Source organism: Pongo abelii, chromosome 14 (assembly GCF_028885655.2).
Source record: "Pongo abelii isolate AG06213 chromosome 14, NHGRI_mPonAbe1-v2.0_pri, whole genome shotgun sequence".
Lineage (NCBI taxonomy): Eukaryota > Metazoa > Chordata > Mammalia > Primates > Hominidae > Pongo > Pongo abelii.
Window position 1 is genome coordinate 107,571,314 of NC_071999.2, and position 16,372 is coordinate 107,587,685.

The 16,372-nt window shown below is 34.4% G+C and overlaps 1 protein-coding gene across 7 annotated transcripts in view; it reads right to left on the reverse strand.

Annotated features, from left to right (window-relative positions):
- NALCN (sodium leak channel, non-selective) overlaps positions 1-16,372 on the reverse strand; it is a 365,066-nt gene that overhangs the window by 311,895 nt on the left and 36,799 nt on the right. For all 7 annotated transcript variants that reach the window (XM_024231054.3, XM_024231061.3, XM_054529197.2 and 4 more), the window contains exons 4-6: positions 14,905-14,988; positions 13,258-13,397; positions 13,041-13,169 (exon numbers count right to left, since the gene is read on the reverse strand). In XM_024231054.3, the coding sequence (XP_024086822.1) occupies positions 13,041-13,169; positions 13,258-13,397; positions 14,905-14,988 (353 nt within the window). The remainder of the gene's footprint in view (positions 1-13,040; positions 13,170-13,257; positions 13,398-14,904; positions 14,989-16,372) is intronic.

A 16,372-nucleotide genomic window follows, 5' to 3' on the forward strand; every position in this document is an offset into this window, starting at 1 on the left:
AACCAAATCAGCATGGTACTGGTAAAAAAAAACAGAAAATATCCCAATGGAACAGAATAGAGAACCCAGAAATAAATACATGCTTTTACAGCCAATTCATTCTTGACAAAGGTGTCAAGAACATTAAGGAAAGGACAGTCTCTTCAACAAATGGTGCTGGGAAAACTGGATATCCATGTGCAGAAGAATAAAATTATGCTCCTACCTCTCATCATATAAAAATCAAATAATAAAGGATTAAAGACTTAAATCTAAGAACTGAATCTATGAAACTCCTAGAAGAAAACATTGGGTAAATGCTTCAGGACACTGGTCTGGGCAAATTTTCTGGGGGGCAAAATCTGAAAAGCACAGACAACTAAAGCAAAAATAGATAAATGGAATTGCATTAAGCTCAAAACTTCTGCACAGCAAAGGAAACAATCAACAAAGTGAAGTGACAGCACACAGAATAAGGGAAAATATCTGCAAATGATTCAACTGACAAGGGATTAATAACCAGAATATATAAAGAACTCAAATAACTCAAATAATCTGATTAAGAAATGGGCAAAAAATCTGAACAGACATTTCTCAAAAGAAGACATACAAATGGCAAATAGGTATATAAAAATGGTTAACATCACTAATCATCAGGGAAATGCAAATAAAAGCTACAGTGAAATATCATGTCACCCCAGTTAAAATGTCTTTTATAAAAAAGACAGTGAATGCTGGTGAGAATGCAGAGAAACAGGAACACTCATACACTGTTGGTGGGAATGCAAATTTTGACAGCCACTGTGAAAAACAGCATGGACTGAAAAAAACCAAACATGAAATAACTCTATGATCCAGCAACTTCACTATTGGGTATATATCCAAAAGGGAGGAAATCTGTATATTGAAGAGATAGCAGCACTCACATGTTGACTGCAGCACTATTCCAAATAGCCAAATATGGAATCAACCTAACTGCCCACCAATGGATAAATGGATAAAGAAAATGTGATATGTATATATACACACACACAATGTAATACTATTCAGCCATAAAAATGAGTGAAATCCTGACGTTTGCAGCAGCATGGACAGAACTGGATGTCATTATGTTAAAAGAAATAAGCCAAGCACAGAAAGACAAGTATCACATGATCTCGCTCATATTTAGGCCCTAAGTAAGTGGATCTTATGAAGATAAAAGTGGGCAAAGGATATGAACAGACACTTCTCAAAAGAAGACATTTATGCAGCCAAAAGACACATGAAAAAATGCTCATCATCACTGGCCATCAGAGAAATGCAAATCAAAACCACAATGAGATACCATCTCACACCAGTTAGAATGGCAATCATTAAAAAGTCAGGAAACAACAGGTGCTGGAGAAGATGTGGAGAAATAGGAACACTTTTACACTGTTGGTGGGACTGTAAACTAGTTCAACCATTGTGGAAGTTAGTGTGGCAATTCCTCAGGGATCTAGAACTAGAAATACCATTTGACCCAGCCATCCCATTACTGGGTATTTACCCAAAGGACTATAAATCATGCTGCTATAAAGACACATGCACATGTATATTTATTGCGGCACTATTCACAATAGCAAAGACTTGGAACCAACCCAAATGTCCAACAATGACAGACTGGATTAAGAAAATGTGGCATATATATACCATGGAATACTATGCAGCCATAAAAAAGGATGAGTTCATGTCCTTTGTAGGGACATGGATGAAATTGGAAATCATCATTCTCAGTAAACTATTGCAAGGACAAAAAACCAAACACCGCATGTTCTCACTCATAGATGGGAATTGAACAATGAGAACACATGGACACAGGAAGGGGAACATCACACTCTGGGGACTGTTGTGGGGTGGGGGGAGGGGGGAGGGATAGCATTAGGAGATATACCTAATGCTAAATGACGAGTGAACGGGTGCAGCACACCAGCGTGGCACATGTATACATATGTAACTAACCTGCACATTGTGCACATGTATGCTAAAACTTAAAGTATAATAATAATAATAAAAAAAGTTAGGGCTTTTCCTATTTCTACTGTTGGGAGTCACGGAGGAGATTGCAGTATGTTATTTACATCTTTAATTTTTACATAGATTAAATCCATAAATTCCTGAAGATATAGTCCATTTCATTTTGCTTTTATTTATTGACTGCTTGGATGGAAATGTATTATTTTTCATATGTAAAAGAAACATTGTGACTTTAAAATATAGTATCACAGTTGAGAGCAAAAAAAAAAGAAAGAAAGTAGATTGGTTGTTACCAGAGAGGGCGAAGGGTAAAGGCCACGGTTGGATGAAGAAAGGTTGATGAGTGGGTACAAAAATACAGTCAGATAAAAGAAATAAGACCTAAGTGTTTGATAAATCAGTAGGGTGACTATAGTAAACAGTAATCTATTACATATTTCAAAATAGCTAGTAGAGAATAATTCAAGTGTTCCCAGTATTAAGAAAAATGTTTCAGGGGATGGATATGCCAATTGCCCTGATCTGATTATTGTGCCTTACATGAATGTATCGAAATATCACATGTACTCCAAAAATACTTACATCTATCGTATCAATAAACATATGTAAATAAATAAATACATAGGAATCAAGAAGACATCATAGACCATTGCATGAATTTGGGGCAATTATGATTTTACATATTCTACAAAACCGTCTCTTGATAAAGTCCTTATAAATTAAAAATTAATGTTCTAAATTCCAGTATGTTTCTATTTGTATTTCTTTTTTTTTTTAACTTTTATTTTAGATTCAGGGATACACGTGCGGGTTTGTTATATAGGTAAACTGTGTGTCATGGGGGCATGGTGTACAGATTGTTTCGTCACTCAGGCAATAAGCATAGCACCCAATAGGTAGTTTTTCAATCCTCACCTTCCTCTCACTCTCCACCCTCAGGTAGGCCCCAGTGTCTGTTGTTCCCTTCTTTGTGTCCATATGTACTCAGTGTTTAGCTCTCATTCATAAGTGAGAACAAGCGGTATTTGGTTTTCTGTTCCTGTGTTAGTTTGCTTAGGATAATGGCCTCCAGCTTCATTCATGTTGCTACAAAGGACATAGTCTCATTCTTTCTCATGGCTGCATAGCATTCCATGAAAAAACCTCTTTGTCAACAAAATTTATAAGACAATACTTCACTTATTTGCCAAGTACACTAAAGAATACCTGACAAATAAATTTTAATTTAGTTAATAAATTTTAATGTATTTATTTTAATAAACTTAAAATGTATTTGGACAAGCAAGAGCAAACTGCAAAAAAATCCAAGTTTATATTATCTCTAATTCAACTCTTGGTGATATTTTATAAAATACCAAGTTCTATAAACTTCCCCTGGGCAAGGTGACCATAAGATGCATTGTCTACATTGAGATTCCTTAAAATCGAATAAGAGGCTGTTAGTGATTACTTTGAAACAGTAGGGATAAACCAAGATTGTCCTGGGCATCTGTGATGTGTGATCACCCTACCTCTGGGCTTAAAGCTAGTGGTCCAGCCATTGCAAATATGTTCCTGAGTTCCTATTTGAATCCTGCTCTCTCTATATTAAACTTTTATATATTTAATGGTTACATTTACTTACCTTAAAGTTTTTCTAATTATCTCACTCTTGGAAATAAGATTTCATTATTTGATACTGAGCTATGAATACGTTTCCCTTCTTTTTCAGGAATGATAATAAGGTGTCAGGTAAGTCTTCATCTTTTCTATTTAACCTGCCAGCTCATTTTTAAACATTCCTGTTCCAGCTTCGGGGAGATTGCTGCCATCACAGCTGGTATTTCGCAACACCTGTTTCTGCTACAAGCCATTGCTCTTCTCAACTTTCTTTAGGAAATGAGCTGCTTTGCTTAGTCAAATCTCATTACTCTTTTCATAATTGCCTTAGGTTGCCATTCATTATCAGAGAAGAATCTAAAGCTTTACTAGTATTGCTACCGAAGACATAGCTAAGATTCCCTGCTATTGGGCCTTACAAGAATTAAGTTCCATTTAAAAGCAAAACTGTATATATTGTGTTGCTTCTTTATCTTGTTTGCCTCACATATTAAACAGAATCAGTTCCGGAGGTCAACTATGAAACCCAAGATATGCAAGTTTCTGGTCTGAAATCTCTGTCATGATTAGGCTATAATACATGCAAATCAATTAGGTAGAAGTTGGAACAATTGTTAACAATTTCTCTTAATCGTTTCTCTTAAATGATTAAGAGAAATGAGGTCACAGCAGTAGCCGGCAACACTGATTGCTGAAAACACAGCCATCATACCTTAGCTTAATATGTGACTCAGAGATGTGCATAATAGATTTTTAAAATAATAGTATTTTAATTGACAAATCATAATTGTACTACTTTAATGCAGCATCATGTGATGTTTTGATATATGTATACAAGGCATAATGGTTAAATCGGGCCAATTAATATATCCATCATGTCACTTAACTTTTTTGTGATGATACATTTGAAATTTACTTTCTTAGTTATGTTGAAATAGATAACACATTATTATTGACCATTGTCACTCTGTTGTGCATGGATCTCAAAACTTACTCTTACTGCCTAGCTGAAACTTTGTACCCTTTGATCAGCAACTCCTCATTCCCTTGCAGCCCCATCTCCTTCCCACCGCAGCCCCTGGTAACCATCATTGTCCTCTCTACTTCAATGAATTAACTGGTTAGGATTCCACATATGCGTGAGATCATGCAGTATTGATCTTTCTGTGCCTGGCTTATTTCACTTAGCATAATGTCTTCTAGATTCATTCCTGTTATTCCAAATAACAGAATTTCTTTTTTTTTAAAAAAAGGCATAGTTTAGAGTCTACAAAAGGAAACAAAAAAGTTAAAAATTTTCAAATCAATTAACCATTTTCTGTTTTATTTTGAGTTTGGATATTTCTTGAGTCTCTAAGAGTAAAACTAAATTTATGTCTGGGCTAATAGTAACCGTAAAATGATGCTGACAGCTTTTCTGCTTATGTGTGGGGCTTTGAAATGCAGTAATATTGAACTGAAATTTTTTTAAAAAATAAGGCTGGACATGGTGGCTCAGGCCTTTAAACCCAGCACTTTGGGAGGCTGAGGCAGGCAGATCTCTTGAGGTCAGGAGTTCGAGACCAGCCTGGCCAACAGGATGAAGCCCTGTCTCTGCTAAAAATACAAAAATTAGCCGGGTGTGATGGCACGTGCCTGTAGTCCCAGCTACTTGGGGGGCTGAGGCAGGAGAATCTCTTGAACCTGGGAGATGGATGTTTCAGTAAGCTGAGATCATGCCACTGCACTCCAGCCTGGGTGTCAGAGTGAGAGTCTGTCTCAAAAAAACACAACAAAAAAGATATTATTGATAGATTCTTGAAATGAAGCATCAAAGATATAACAGTTGTGATTATGGGCAACATTACTACCATGTGGCTAGTTAAGCATTTTCTTCTCAAATAGTAAACAAAGAGTCACATAAAAAGAAGACAAAATAAATGTGTGTGTATGTGTTTGTGTGTGTGTGTGTATGCTACTAGGCAGGTTTTACACATATGGGAAAGAGAAAAATGCAGCCATTTCACCATAATGGCTATGTCTCAGGTAACTAAGCATTCTGTCAACATGTATGAAATTTTTCATGGTGAACTTCATTTTTAGGATAAAGTAACGAGCTGGAGTTAATATTTAGATCACAAGGCATGTTTTCATGCATTTTTTCAGTATCGTTCTTTTGTTGGTACCAAATACAGCATGGAACTAGCAAATAATACTTACTGAAGCAACTCTAGGGTCATGAGTTCAGAAGACATTCATGAATCTGTTCTCAATTTCTGTGATCATTTATGTGGCAATATGAGCTTTCGTTTGCCAGCATACTGCCTGATCTTCTAGCTGCATTTACAAGTTTTATAACTCTCACATTCTGACTTGGTTTTAATAAAACGGTAATTTGAAGCCAGCCTCTGTACCCACTGCAGTACTACACAGCTGCTTTCTTATCCAGAAGATTTCCCTGTTCTTCATCTCCATATTGATTGTCTCCAACCCACACAATATCTTTTTCCATTTTCATATTCACTCATAGAACAATCTAGGCATATTCTACAGCCTACATACACTAAAAAAAAAATAAATCCAACTACCTACAGATTTTCTTCCATGCATTTGTCTCTTCCCTCACCCACACAGTCAACTCCCTTACTCACCACTTGCTTCAGTTTTCTTACTCTGTATATGAACTAATTCACTGCTTCTTTCTGCTTAAACTTTGTTTTTCTATTTTTTAGCCATTTCTCCTTTCCTGCTTTTAACAACTTACTTTTCTCTGTGTTTCTTTTTTATTTCATCTTCTTTATCAATTTGTCATCATGTTAATATTATCGTCTAAATATAATATGTTATCAACCATGCCTTCAATAAATAGTTACTAATTAATTTTTCTGTGTTAGGATACTAGTTAGTAAGGATAAAAAGATGAATATAACACAATATCCTCTTCCCCTTTCTCATACGTGTCCTCAAGGACCTTAGACAAAAACAGAAAACAAAATAGCTATGAATGTGAGTCCTGGTTGTGGGAAGATGGACTACATCAAGTTCAACTCCTTCCACTACAAACAGATAGCATTAAAAACTCCACATTTGGGCTCACAATAAAAAAAATGCATTCCAAAATGTCAAAACATAAGAAGGAAAGCAGTAAATGAGTAGGAACAGAAGGAACATGAGTTGACACAGTGTTACGAATGGGAGCTAGGTACCCAGTATCCAAGAGCCTGGGTTTTAATGCCCACAGGAGGCGGAAGACCAGGTCTTGAGCCCATGTAAAGCTGAAAGCTGGAAATATGACCCCATGTATAAAGCCAGGTTGTAATTTGAAAGACTTTCAGAGTCTGATATTGGCAAAGAGATAGTCCAATAGACCAGTGAAGCACAATAGAGCCCCATAGGAACAGACCCACGTATAGACAGGGAATTAGTGAATGAGATAGGTGAAACTAAACTCAGTGGGTAATAGTACACAATAAATAGTGCAGGCACAATTGCTTAACCATAGGAAAAATTAGATTTCTACTTCACCCTGAGACATTTTAAGCAGTTTTAGTAGGTGTAACTGACATAACATAAACTGCACATACAAAAGTGTACAGTTTGATAAGTTGTGGCTCATGTACAGAACCACAGCCAAGATAACGAACATGTCAATAAACCCCAAAGGTTTCTTGATGCCCCTTTGTAAACCCTTATTTCCACCACAACCTTTATCACTAGGCAACTGCTGATTTCTTTTCTATCATTAAAGATAAGTTTGCATTTTCTAGAATTTTATGTAAATGGAATCATAGAATATGTCATCTTTTTAATCTGGCTTTATTCAGTCATCATAATTATTTTGAGATTTATCTAACATGCTGTATACATCAATAGTTCATTATTTATTATTATTAAATAGTATTTATTGTATGGATATATCATCATTAGTTTATCTATCTGTTGATGGAAATTTGGGTTGTCACCAGTTTGGAGTATTATGAATAAAGTTGCCGTGGGCATTCATATGTAAATCTTTGTGTGGACATACATTTTTATTTCTTTTGGTTAAATACCTGGAGTTGAATAAATGACATGTGGCAGGTGCCTGTTCAACTTTTTTTCTTTCTTTCATTTTTATTTCTTAGAGACTGGGTCTCACTCTATCACCCAGGCTGGAGTGCAGTGATGCAATCATAGCTCACTCTAGTCTCGAACTCCTGGGCTCAAGTGATCCCCCCACCTCAGTCTCCCAAAGTGCTGAGATTACAGGCGTGTGCCACTGCACCCAGCCTGATCAACTTTTTTATTTTTTTTTAACAAAAACTGCCAAACTGTGTTTTGAAGGAGTTGTAATATTTTTTGTAAAGTTGTGATATTTGTACCATCCTCTATTCCCCCAAAATAGCTTATGGGAGTTAGTTGCTTCTCATCATTAATGCTGTATGCCACGCACTGATGGAGAGGACAAAATAAATTTGGTAGGCACCACTTGAATCATTTCACTTATTTAAAAAACACACAAAATCTCCAAGGTTTTGACAGTGGAATGAGAGTTGCTGATTAGGGCATCTGACTAGTTGGTCCAGACTCTCTTACTACTGAGTTTCTTCTTCATTTACGCTCTTAGCGCTGGGCTTAATTTCATCACCACCAGGTTGGGCTCAGGATTATGCAGCCCATGCTCTAAAACTAAGAACTTGTCATGTGCTCCCTTTTACTGTCAATCCAGGAATGGTCTAAAGTACACTTAAGTAATTGTGGGAACAAATCAATTGGTTAATAAGATAAAAGGTGATTAAATAAAATAAATTATTTTAGAGTTATAAATTAATTTAGAGTTATGATTATTGAAAAATTTGAAATGTCATGTTCTTGACCTATCATATACCCTGGCATCCAGAAGCTAATTAGGAAAAAAATTCAAAATTCATGATGATAAAAAGGTCAGCCCATCTGAAAGATACAATGACACGTTATGCGCCTAATTAAAGTTGAAAATTATATAAAGCAAAAACTGACAAAAATAAGAGAGATTGAAAATTTCTGTCACATCTAGAAAATTGAATAGTGCTCTCTCAGCAATTGCTAGAACAACCCTGATTTTAAAAACCAAGAAGGATAGAAATACCTAGAACAAATTATCAGCCAACTTGACTTTGGTAACATTTATAGATATTATACTAAAAAATTGCAGATTTCACTTTTTCTCTTTTCAAATTCTCATGGAATTTTCACCAATTAAGACCATATACTGGTCCTTAAAATGATTCCTAATGAATTTCAAAAGGCTGAAATTTCACGGGGACTATTGTCTGACCACAACAGAATAAAATTATGCACCCAAATAACATTTTTAGAAAATCTCACCCTTCTAAAAATATACTTCTAAATAACCTACGGGTCAAAGGAGAAATCACATATATTAGAAGATATTTGAATTGAATAATAATAAAAATACAACATATCAACATTTTGGAAATGCAGCTAAAACAGTGCTTAGAGGCTAAAACAGTGCTTAGAGGAAAATTATATTTTTAAATTATTGTATTAGAAAAATGTTAAAAGATGTCTATATACCTTCATTTTATGAAAGATGAAAAAGAAAACAAAAACTAAAAAGCAGAAATAAGGAAATAATGAAGATAAAAAATCAACATGAAAAACAGACTAACAATAGAGAACATTAAATAGGGCAAAGATTCTTGTATGTGTGTGAAAAGATTAATACAATTGAGAAGACATAAAAAAATGGAGAGAAAGGTACAAATTATCAATGTCAGGAAAAAATGGCTTATTACCACTATTCTACAGATGTTAAAAAGATAATCAGACATTCAAAAGATAATCAGAGGGCATTTGTATAAACATTATGCAATATTGACAAACTATAAAAATAGGTAAGCTCTTTGAAAAGCAAAATTTACCAACTAAACAGAACAAGAAAGATAACAACTCCATAGCTCTGTAAGTTGAATACATTTAATTTGTAATGAAAAACGTTCGCACAAAGAAAATTTCAGGCCCTGAGTTTTACTCATGAATTCTATCAAACATTTAAGAAAGAAAGAATATGAATCTTATATTAACCCTTGGAAACACGTTCCACTTGTTTTATGAGGACAGCATTACCCGGATTTCAAAACCCGGTAAAGATATTTCAATTAAAAAAACCTAAAAATAATGCTCCTTGTGAACAAAGATGCAATAATTTGTAACAAAAACATCAGCAAATCAAATCTTCCAATGTATAAAGAGGAATACAATATGACCAAATTAGCAATATACCAGAAATGCAAGATTGGTTTCTATTAAAAAAGTCAATCATGTAATTCAGTACATTAACAGAACAAAACGGAAAAGCACCGGACAAAATTTAGCATACATCAATGATTAAAAACTCTTGGCACTATAGGAATGAAAGGTAACTTCCTCACTTTGAAAACTCTACAGCTCACATCCCACTTAACAGAAATACTGAGAGCTTCTCCTAAGATACCGATGTCCATTCCAACCACTAAGTTAAGACTACATCTTGACCCGTACCTCATAAGAAATACACAAATTAATTTGAGGAGGATCATTATTTTCAGGAAGTACCTCATAAGAAATACACAAGTTAATTTGAGAAGGATCATAATTTTCAGGAAGTAGAATAATAAATGCAATAACTTACTTTCTGGATTTAATTCTGACAGAAAAAGGAAGCAGTTCCCTCAAGACGTATATAATAAATATGTAAAGATTTTTATATTCACCAAAATCTCAATAAAGTGGTTAAAGTAGAGACATAATTTCAATAATAGGGGAAAATAATAATATGTCCAGAAAATGGTTATCAAAAAGTTATTTTCCAAGGCTATTTTGAACAATAATAATGAAGATTGGGAGTGGGGTTAGTAGCAACAGTATTTTTCTTTTAAAAATAATTTTGAATAGATTATTCACTCACATCATGCAAAAATAAAAGTTATATTAAAAAACAAGAAAAAATGAGATCTTTACTTCAATATAATACTATGGATAATCAAGGAAGGCATGGTATCAGTCCACACTTATGTGAACCTAAGGTAAATTTCTTTCTTTCTTTTTTTTTTTTTTTTTTTGAGACGGAGTCTTGCTCTGGGGTCCAGGCTGGAGTGCAGTGGCACGATCTCAGCTCACTGCAACCTCCACCTTCTGGATTCAAGCAATTCTCCTGTCTCAGCCTCCTGATCACAGGTGCCTCCTGGGATTACAGGTGCCTGTGCCACCATGCCTGGTTAATTTTTATATTTTTAGTAGAGAAGGGGTTTCACCGTATTGGTCAGGCTGGTCTGGAACTCCTGACCTCAGGTTATCTACCCTTCTCAGCCTCCTAAAGTGCTGAGATTACAGGTGTGAGCCACTGTGCTCAGCCCCCTCTGGTAAATTTCTAAGTAGGTATGAGATGCATGCCTTCTAAATAAAAATAAAATTAATTAAGGCCTTGATTAATAGATTATGCTTTACTGTTTAACACTTAACCAGTGAAATTATACTGATGTTTTGAAGTTACTGCATTCATTCATATTTTCTTAGAAACTTGCACATGCCTCCTGGTCTGAAAACACGTGGAAACAAAATCTCTACCCTTTTGGCGTTGACATTCTTTGGGGTGGTGCAACAGCAAACAATTAAATTCACTTTTAGTTTTTAGTATATTATGTAACTATCAGGAGTTGCATAATATACATATACTGTTTGTGCATGAATTAGAAATTCAATTATTAAATTTACTTCTGGGAGAGACTAATAATTAAATGACCATTATAAATGTGAAATAAACTCAGAATTAATTTAGTTACTTTGTCAGTAAAATAACATAGCCATGAATTAGTCATAGATGTTTTCCTTTCATATTCTTACAAGTTTAAATTTTGGTCTTCTTTATTGCTCTTTCCTTTTTTTTAACCATGTTATCTCTGTTTTGGAGGATACACTTATGCCTACCACCTCAGCATGTAAGCATGTTTACATATCTCTTTATGACAACAAAATAATGACAGCTGGCATACAGTGAATGTCTTTACTATGTGCTGGTTACTTTGCTTGTCTTTACATTCATTCCCTCATTTGCTCTTCCTGACACCTCTAGAAAGTATGTCCTGTTATTAATCTACTTCATTGAGGAGTAACCTAAATAATTTATGCAAACTCATACAATAAAGTGTTGGAATTGAGCCAAGCTTATCATGATGTCTATACTCACAGAGATATTCACTTATTTGTGGTTTATTTACTTTGTATATATACAAGTATATAGACTTTATGAAAAAAAATGCTCCAACTGCAGAAAACACAACATAACCCTTTCAATATTTTTAAACTCAATGATCCTTATACACCCAATTGGTTTGTAAGTAGATATTGATATATTAAAAATATTTTGAAGATGAATGGCTGCTTCTAATCTCTTTTTGAATTTTATAAAGTGCTTTAAATCTAATTTCTACGATTCGAATCAAGATTTTTCAATCGGTAATTTATGGATGAGTTCTTCATTTATAAATAGACAAATTCCTATGTGAAGATTTGAATATAAGGTGTAAAATCAATTGTATTATCCCCAATCCCTGCTACCCTGAAATCTGGCTTAGTCATATCTGTTGCACTTCTGGGTTGTGCTTGGAACCCCAAACTCTATATCTAGCTAACACCTAATGGGACACTTCTGGACCATCCAGGGGCCAACAACCCACTCTGCTCTCTCCTGCCATCACATCCCTGGAGTTGTATATTAACAATGACCAGCCAAGTAGAAGAGGCAGGTGCCCTATTGCATAATACATAATAGGTAATTAAAGTACATACATTCTGTCTTACCCACCAACCCTACAACAGACAAATGCAACAGATAATAGTGTCTATTTGTCTCGAAATGATGTTATAATCATTTAGGAAACTACTTTAGGGAATGATGACAAAAGTAAATAATAATAAAAATGAGCTTTTTTTCCCGAACATGTAACTCATTCTAACATGAAAAGCTTCCACAGTGAAGCTTTAGGTTTATGTTATTATGTTAGCACACTCCCCATTTTGCCACACTCAGGTTTCTAAATGTACACTTTGTATTTGCTTAATCTACTTTCCCACCAGCTTACATTTTCCAATCTGTGTTGTCTTGAATATTTGTCTTTAAAAATTGGACAAAACAAAAATTAGCCAGGCATGGTGGTACATGCCTGTAGTCCCAGCTACTCTGGAGGCTGAGGCAGGAGAAACGCTTGAACCCAGGACGCGGAGGTTGCAGTGAACCGAGATCGCACCACTGCACCCCAGCCTCGTGACAGAGCGAGACTCTGTCTCAAAAATAAAATAAAATAAAATAAAAATTGGACAAAAACAATATCGAGGAAGCAGAGACACAGAACAAAGAGGACATAAGCACTGTTTGAAAAATCTGACTCAGAGGTTATTCTCATGAAAATTACAGAGATAACTTTGTTAATCAACTAGATTAAAATGCAGTTAATAGATAAACTTACCCTGGTTTTGTGTCATTTACAACACAATGATAAGTAAATGTTCCAAACATCTGAACTCCCAAAATTCCATAAAGAAGTAGAAAGAAAAGTAGAAAAATGGAAACACTCCATATTTGTTCTCCCGATCGCCTAGGGAAACAAAAGTTGGTAAAGTACATAAAACTTACAAAAAACTTCATCAACTTTTCCTCTTAACTTATTGTAAAGCAGCGCTCACTTTAAAATATTTGTAATTCTGGTCCTTGGCAGTTCAAATCGGAAATAAATCCGGAATGCTCGGATCATAATCAGTGGCCGTGGAATCCGCAACATGCCCCAAGGTGACATCTGATCAACGATATCAGCAATTTCAAACACCTACAAATTAAAAGATGGGTAAATGAGGTTGGATTTTCCCTTAGCATTGCTTATAGTCATGGAATATACAGATGTTAGCAGCATAAGTAGGTGCACCTCTACTCTGAATTTAGCCATACATTATTTTCCACCAAAATCTTTTTGAGTATATTTTGAAGTTATAGCTATCTTAACAGAAACAAATACATAAACTAAATGAACAACATTAATCTTGTTCATTTCCTGTCTCATTCATTAAAACAGTTTTTAGTTACAAGAAGTGCCAACTTAGAATATAAAGTAAGTGTGCTGTCTTTCTTGTTAATAATGTTCTTTAGTGGAGACTTTTGAATATCTAGAAAATAAAGTAATAGAGAAAGGGTTAAAAATGCTAAAAAAGAATTGCACTATTTACTAGCAGAGGCAAAATAATAATTCGAAATGTTTGTCAATCACACAATAGTTATTAAGTGGAAAAGAACACATTAATGTGAGAAACGATTCAACCTGAGAAAGCTGATTAAAAAAAATATGAGTGATGAAATTAAATTGTGGGAGAGGTGAACTTTATAAAAATAAGAAAGGAAAGCTTATCAACAAACACTATGATGAGTTGGCAGAATGGGCTGTGAAGTTTTGAATTCTGAATTTTTAAATAAAGAATAGATGAATGAACTCTAGAGACCCGTGCAACATTGTACCTATAGTTAACAATAATTTATTGTACAATTAAAATTCATTAAAACAGTAGATCTCATGTTAGGCATTCTTACCACAATCAAATCAAAACAGATCAAATCAAATCAATAGAATATAGTAACTTTAGTTGAATTAAAAGGCAAAATCATGTCTGAATGAATGCACGGAAATTAATTCTACTTATTTTCCAATCAAATCTCTCCTGTAAGCCTTTTTAATGTACATTCCCCATCACTTACAATAAAGCATTTAATATTTGCAATACAGTATTTTATGTTGGCTAATACCTATCCAAATACGGGAAGACTAGACTTTAAAATTTTAAGTTCAATGTTTTATTTACAAATACATAAATATTACTCCACATCGTTTCCTTCATTTCAGGGAATATATTTTATATCTGATTAACACCTAATAATTTTCTATAGTATTGATTATCGTTTCTGATTGAGAAATAATTCACAAATGTAACTGACAATAATTAAGATATTACAGCTATTGACTTTTCTACAATAAAATGTTTGAGGTGATATAAAATTGCTAATTATGCAGATTTGATCATTACACCTTGTATACATCAAATATCACTCAGTCCTCCATAAATACATACAAGTATTATGTATCAATTAAAATTAATTTTTCAAATTTCAAATATGTCAGAGTAAACAGATTAATCACATCTGTTAAAATAAAAATAAAATAAAATGTTGTAGGCAATTACACAATCACATTTGATATATATTTTGTAATATTTCTATTTAGACTTTTAATGCAAAATAATTCCCATTTTGGAGAATACCCCCTTGTAATTTAAAAAATATTTAATTACCTGTAGCACCAAAGAAACCCAAAGGCAAAAGACCATAAATCCATCAAAAACACACCAGCGATCTTTCACATAGGAACTATCCCCCTAAAAATAAATTTTACATGGCATTATTAAGCAAAGCAAATATTTTAAAGAACAATCTGTGGAGGAAAATGTCAAATATTATTTCAATAAAAGCTATCTACAATTTTTGTATCATAATAGAACAGACTTTGACAAGGAATAAGTTTAGCATTTTAAGTAGCATTACTTATAAGAAAAATAATTTATAAAAGACAAGCAACTTTGCAGGTAAAATATTTAATTCATGCAAAGGGAAAATATTACTCTTTTTTTTTTCTCAGCCACACAAATTCCAACACTTAAAGAACTAGAAGCCATTCTTCCAAATATGCTATGTAGGTCCTAAGCCAGCTCCCTGCCTACAAGAACCAAGAGCACACTGTGGTCAACAGGAAGGTCTTTAAAACTGCTAGGTTTAGCACTGTTAGTAGGAAAATTAACAAGGCATTCACTTCAAGCTGATTAAAAAGTGAAGAAGAAAAAAAGCTCATCATCACTGGTCATTAGAGAAATGCAAATCAAAACCACAATGAGATACCATCTCACGCCAGTTTAATGGCGATCATTAAAAAGTCAGGGAGCAACAGATGCTGGAGAGGATGTGGAGAACTAGGAACACTTTTACACTGTTGGTGGGAGTGTAAATTAGTTCAACCATTGTGAAAGACAGTGTGGCGATTCCTCAAGGATCTAGAACCAGAAATACCATTTGACCTAGCAATCCCATTACTGGATGTATACCCAAAGGATTATAAATCATTCTACTATAAGGACACATGCACACGTATGTTTATTGCAGCACTACTCACAATAGCAAAGACTTGGAATCAATCCAAATGCCCACCAATGACAGACTGGATAAAGAACATGTGGCCCAATATACTATGGAATACTATGCAGCCATAAAAAAGGATGAGTTCATGTTTCTTGAAGGGACATGGATGAAGCTGGAAATCATCATTCTCAGCAAACTAACACAGGAACAGAAAACCAAACACTGCATGTTCTCACTCATAAGTGAGAGTTGAACAATGAGAACATATGGACACAGGGAGGGGAACATCACACACTGGGGCCTGTCAGCGGGTGGGGGGCTAGGGGAGGGAGAGCATTAGAAGAAACACCTAATGTAGATGACAGGTTGATGGTGCAGCAAACCACCATGGCATGTGTATACCTATGTAACAAAACTGCACGTTCTGCAAATTTTTTATAATAATAAAAAAAGACCTAATTATCATAAATATATATGCACTTTACACAGGAACACCCAAATTTATAAAGCAAGTTCTTACAGATGTTCAAAGAGACTTACAGTTCTGCATAATAATAATGTGAGATTTCAACACCTTGACAGTATTGGATCATTAAGGCCAAAACCCCCAAAGATCAAATGGACCTGACA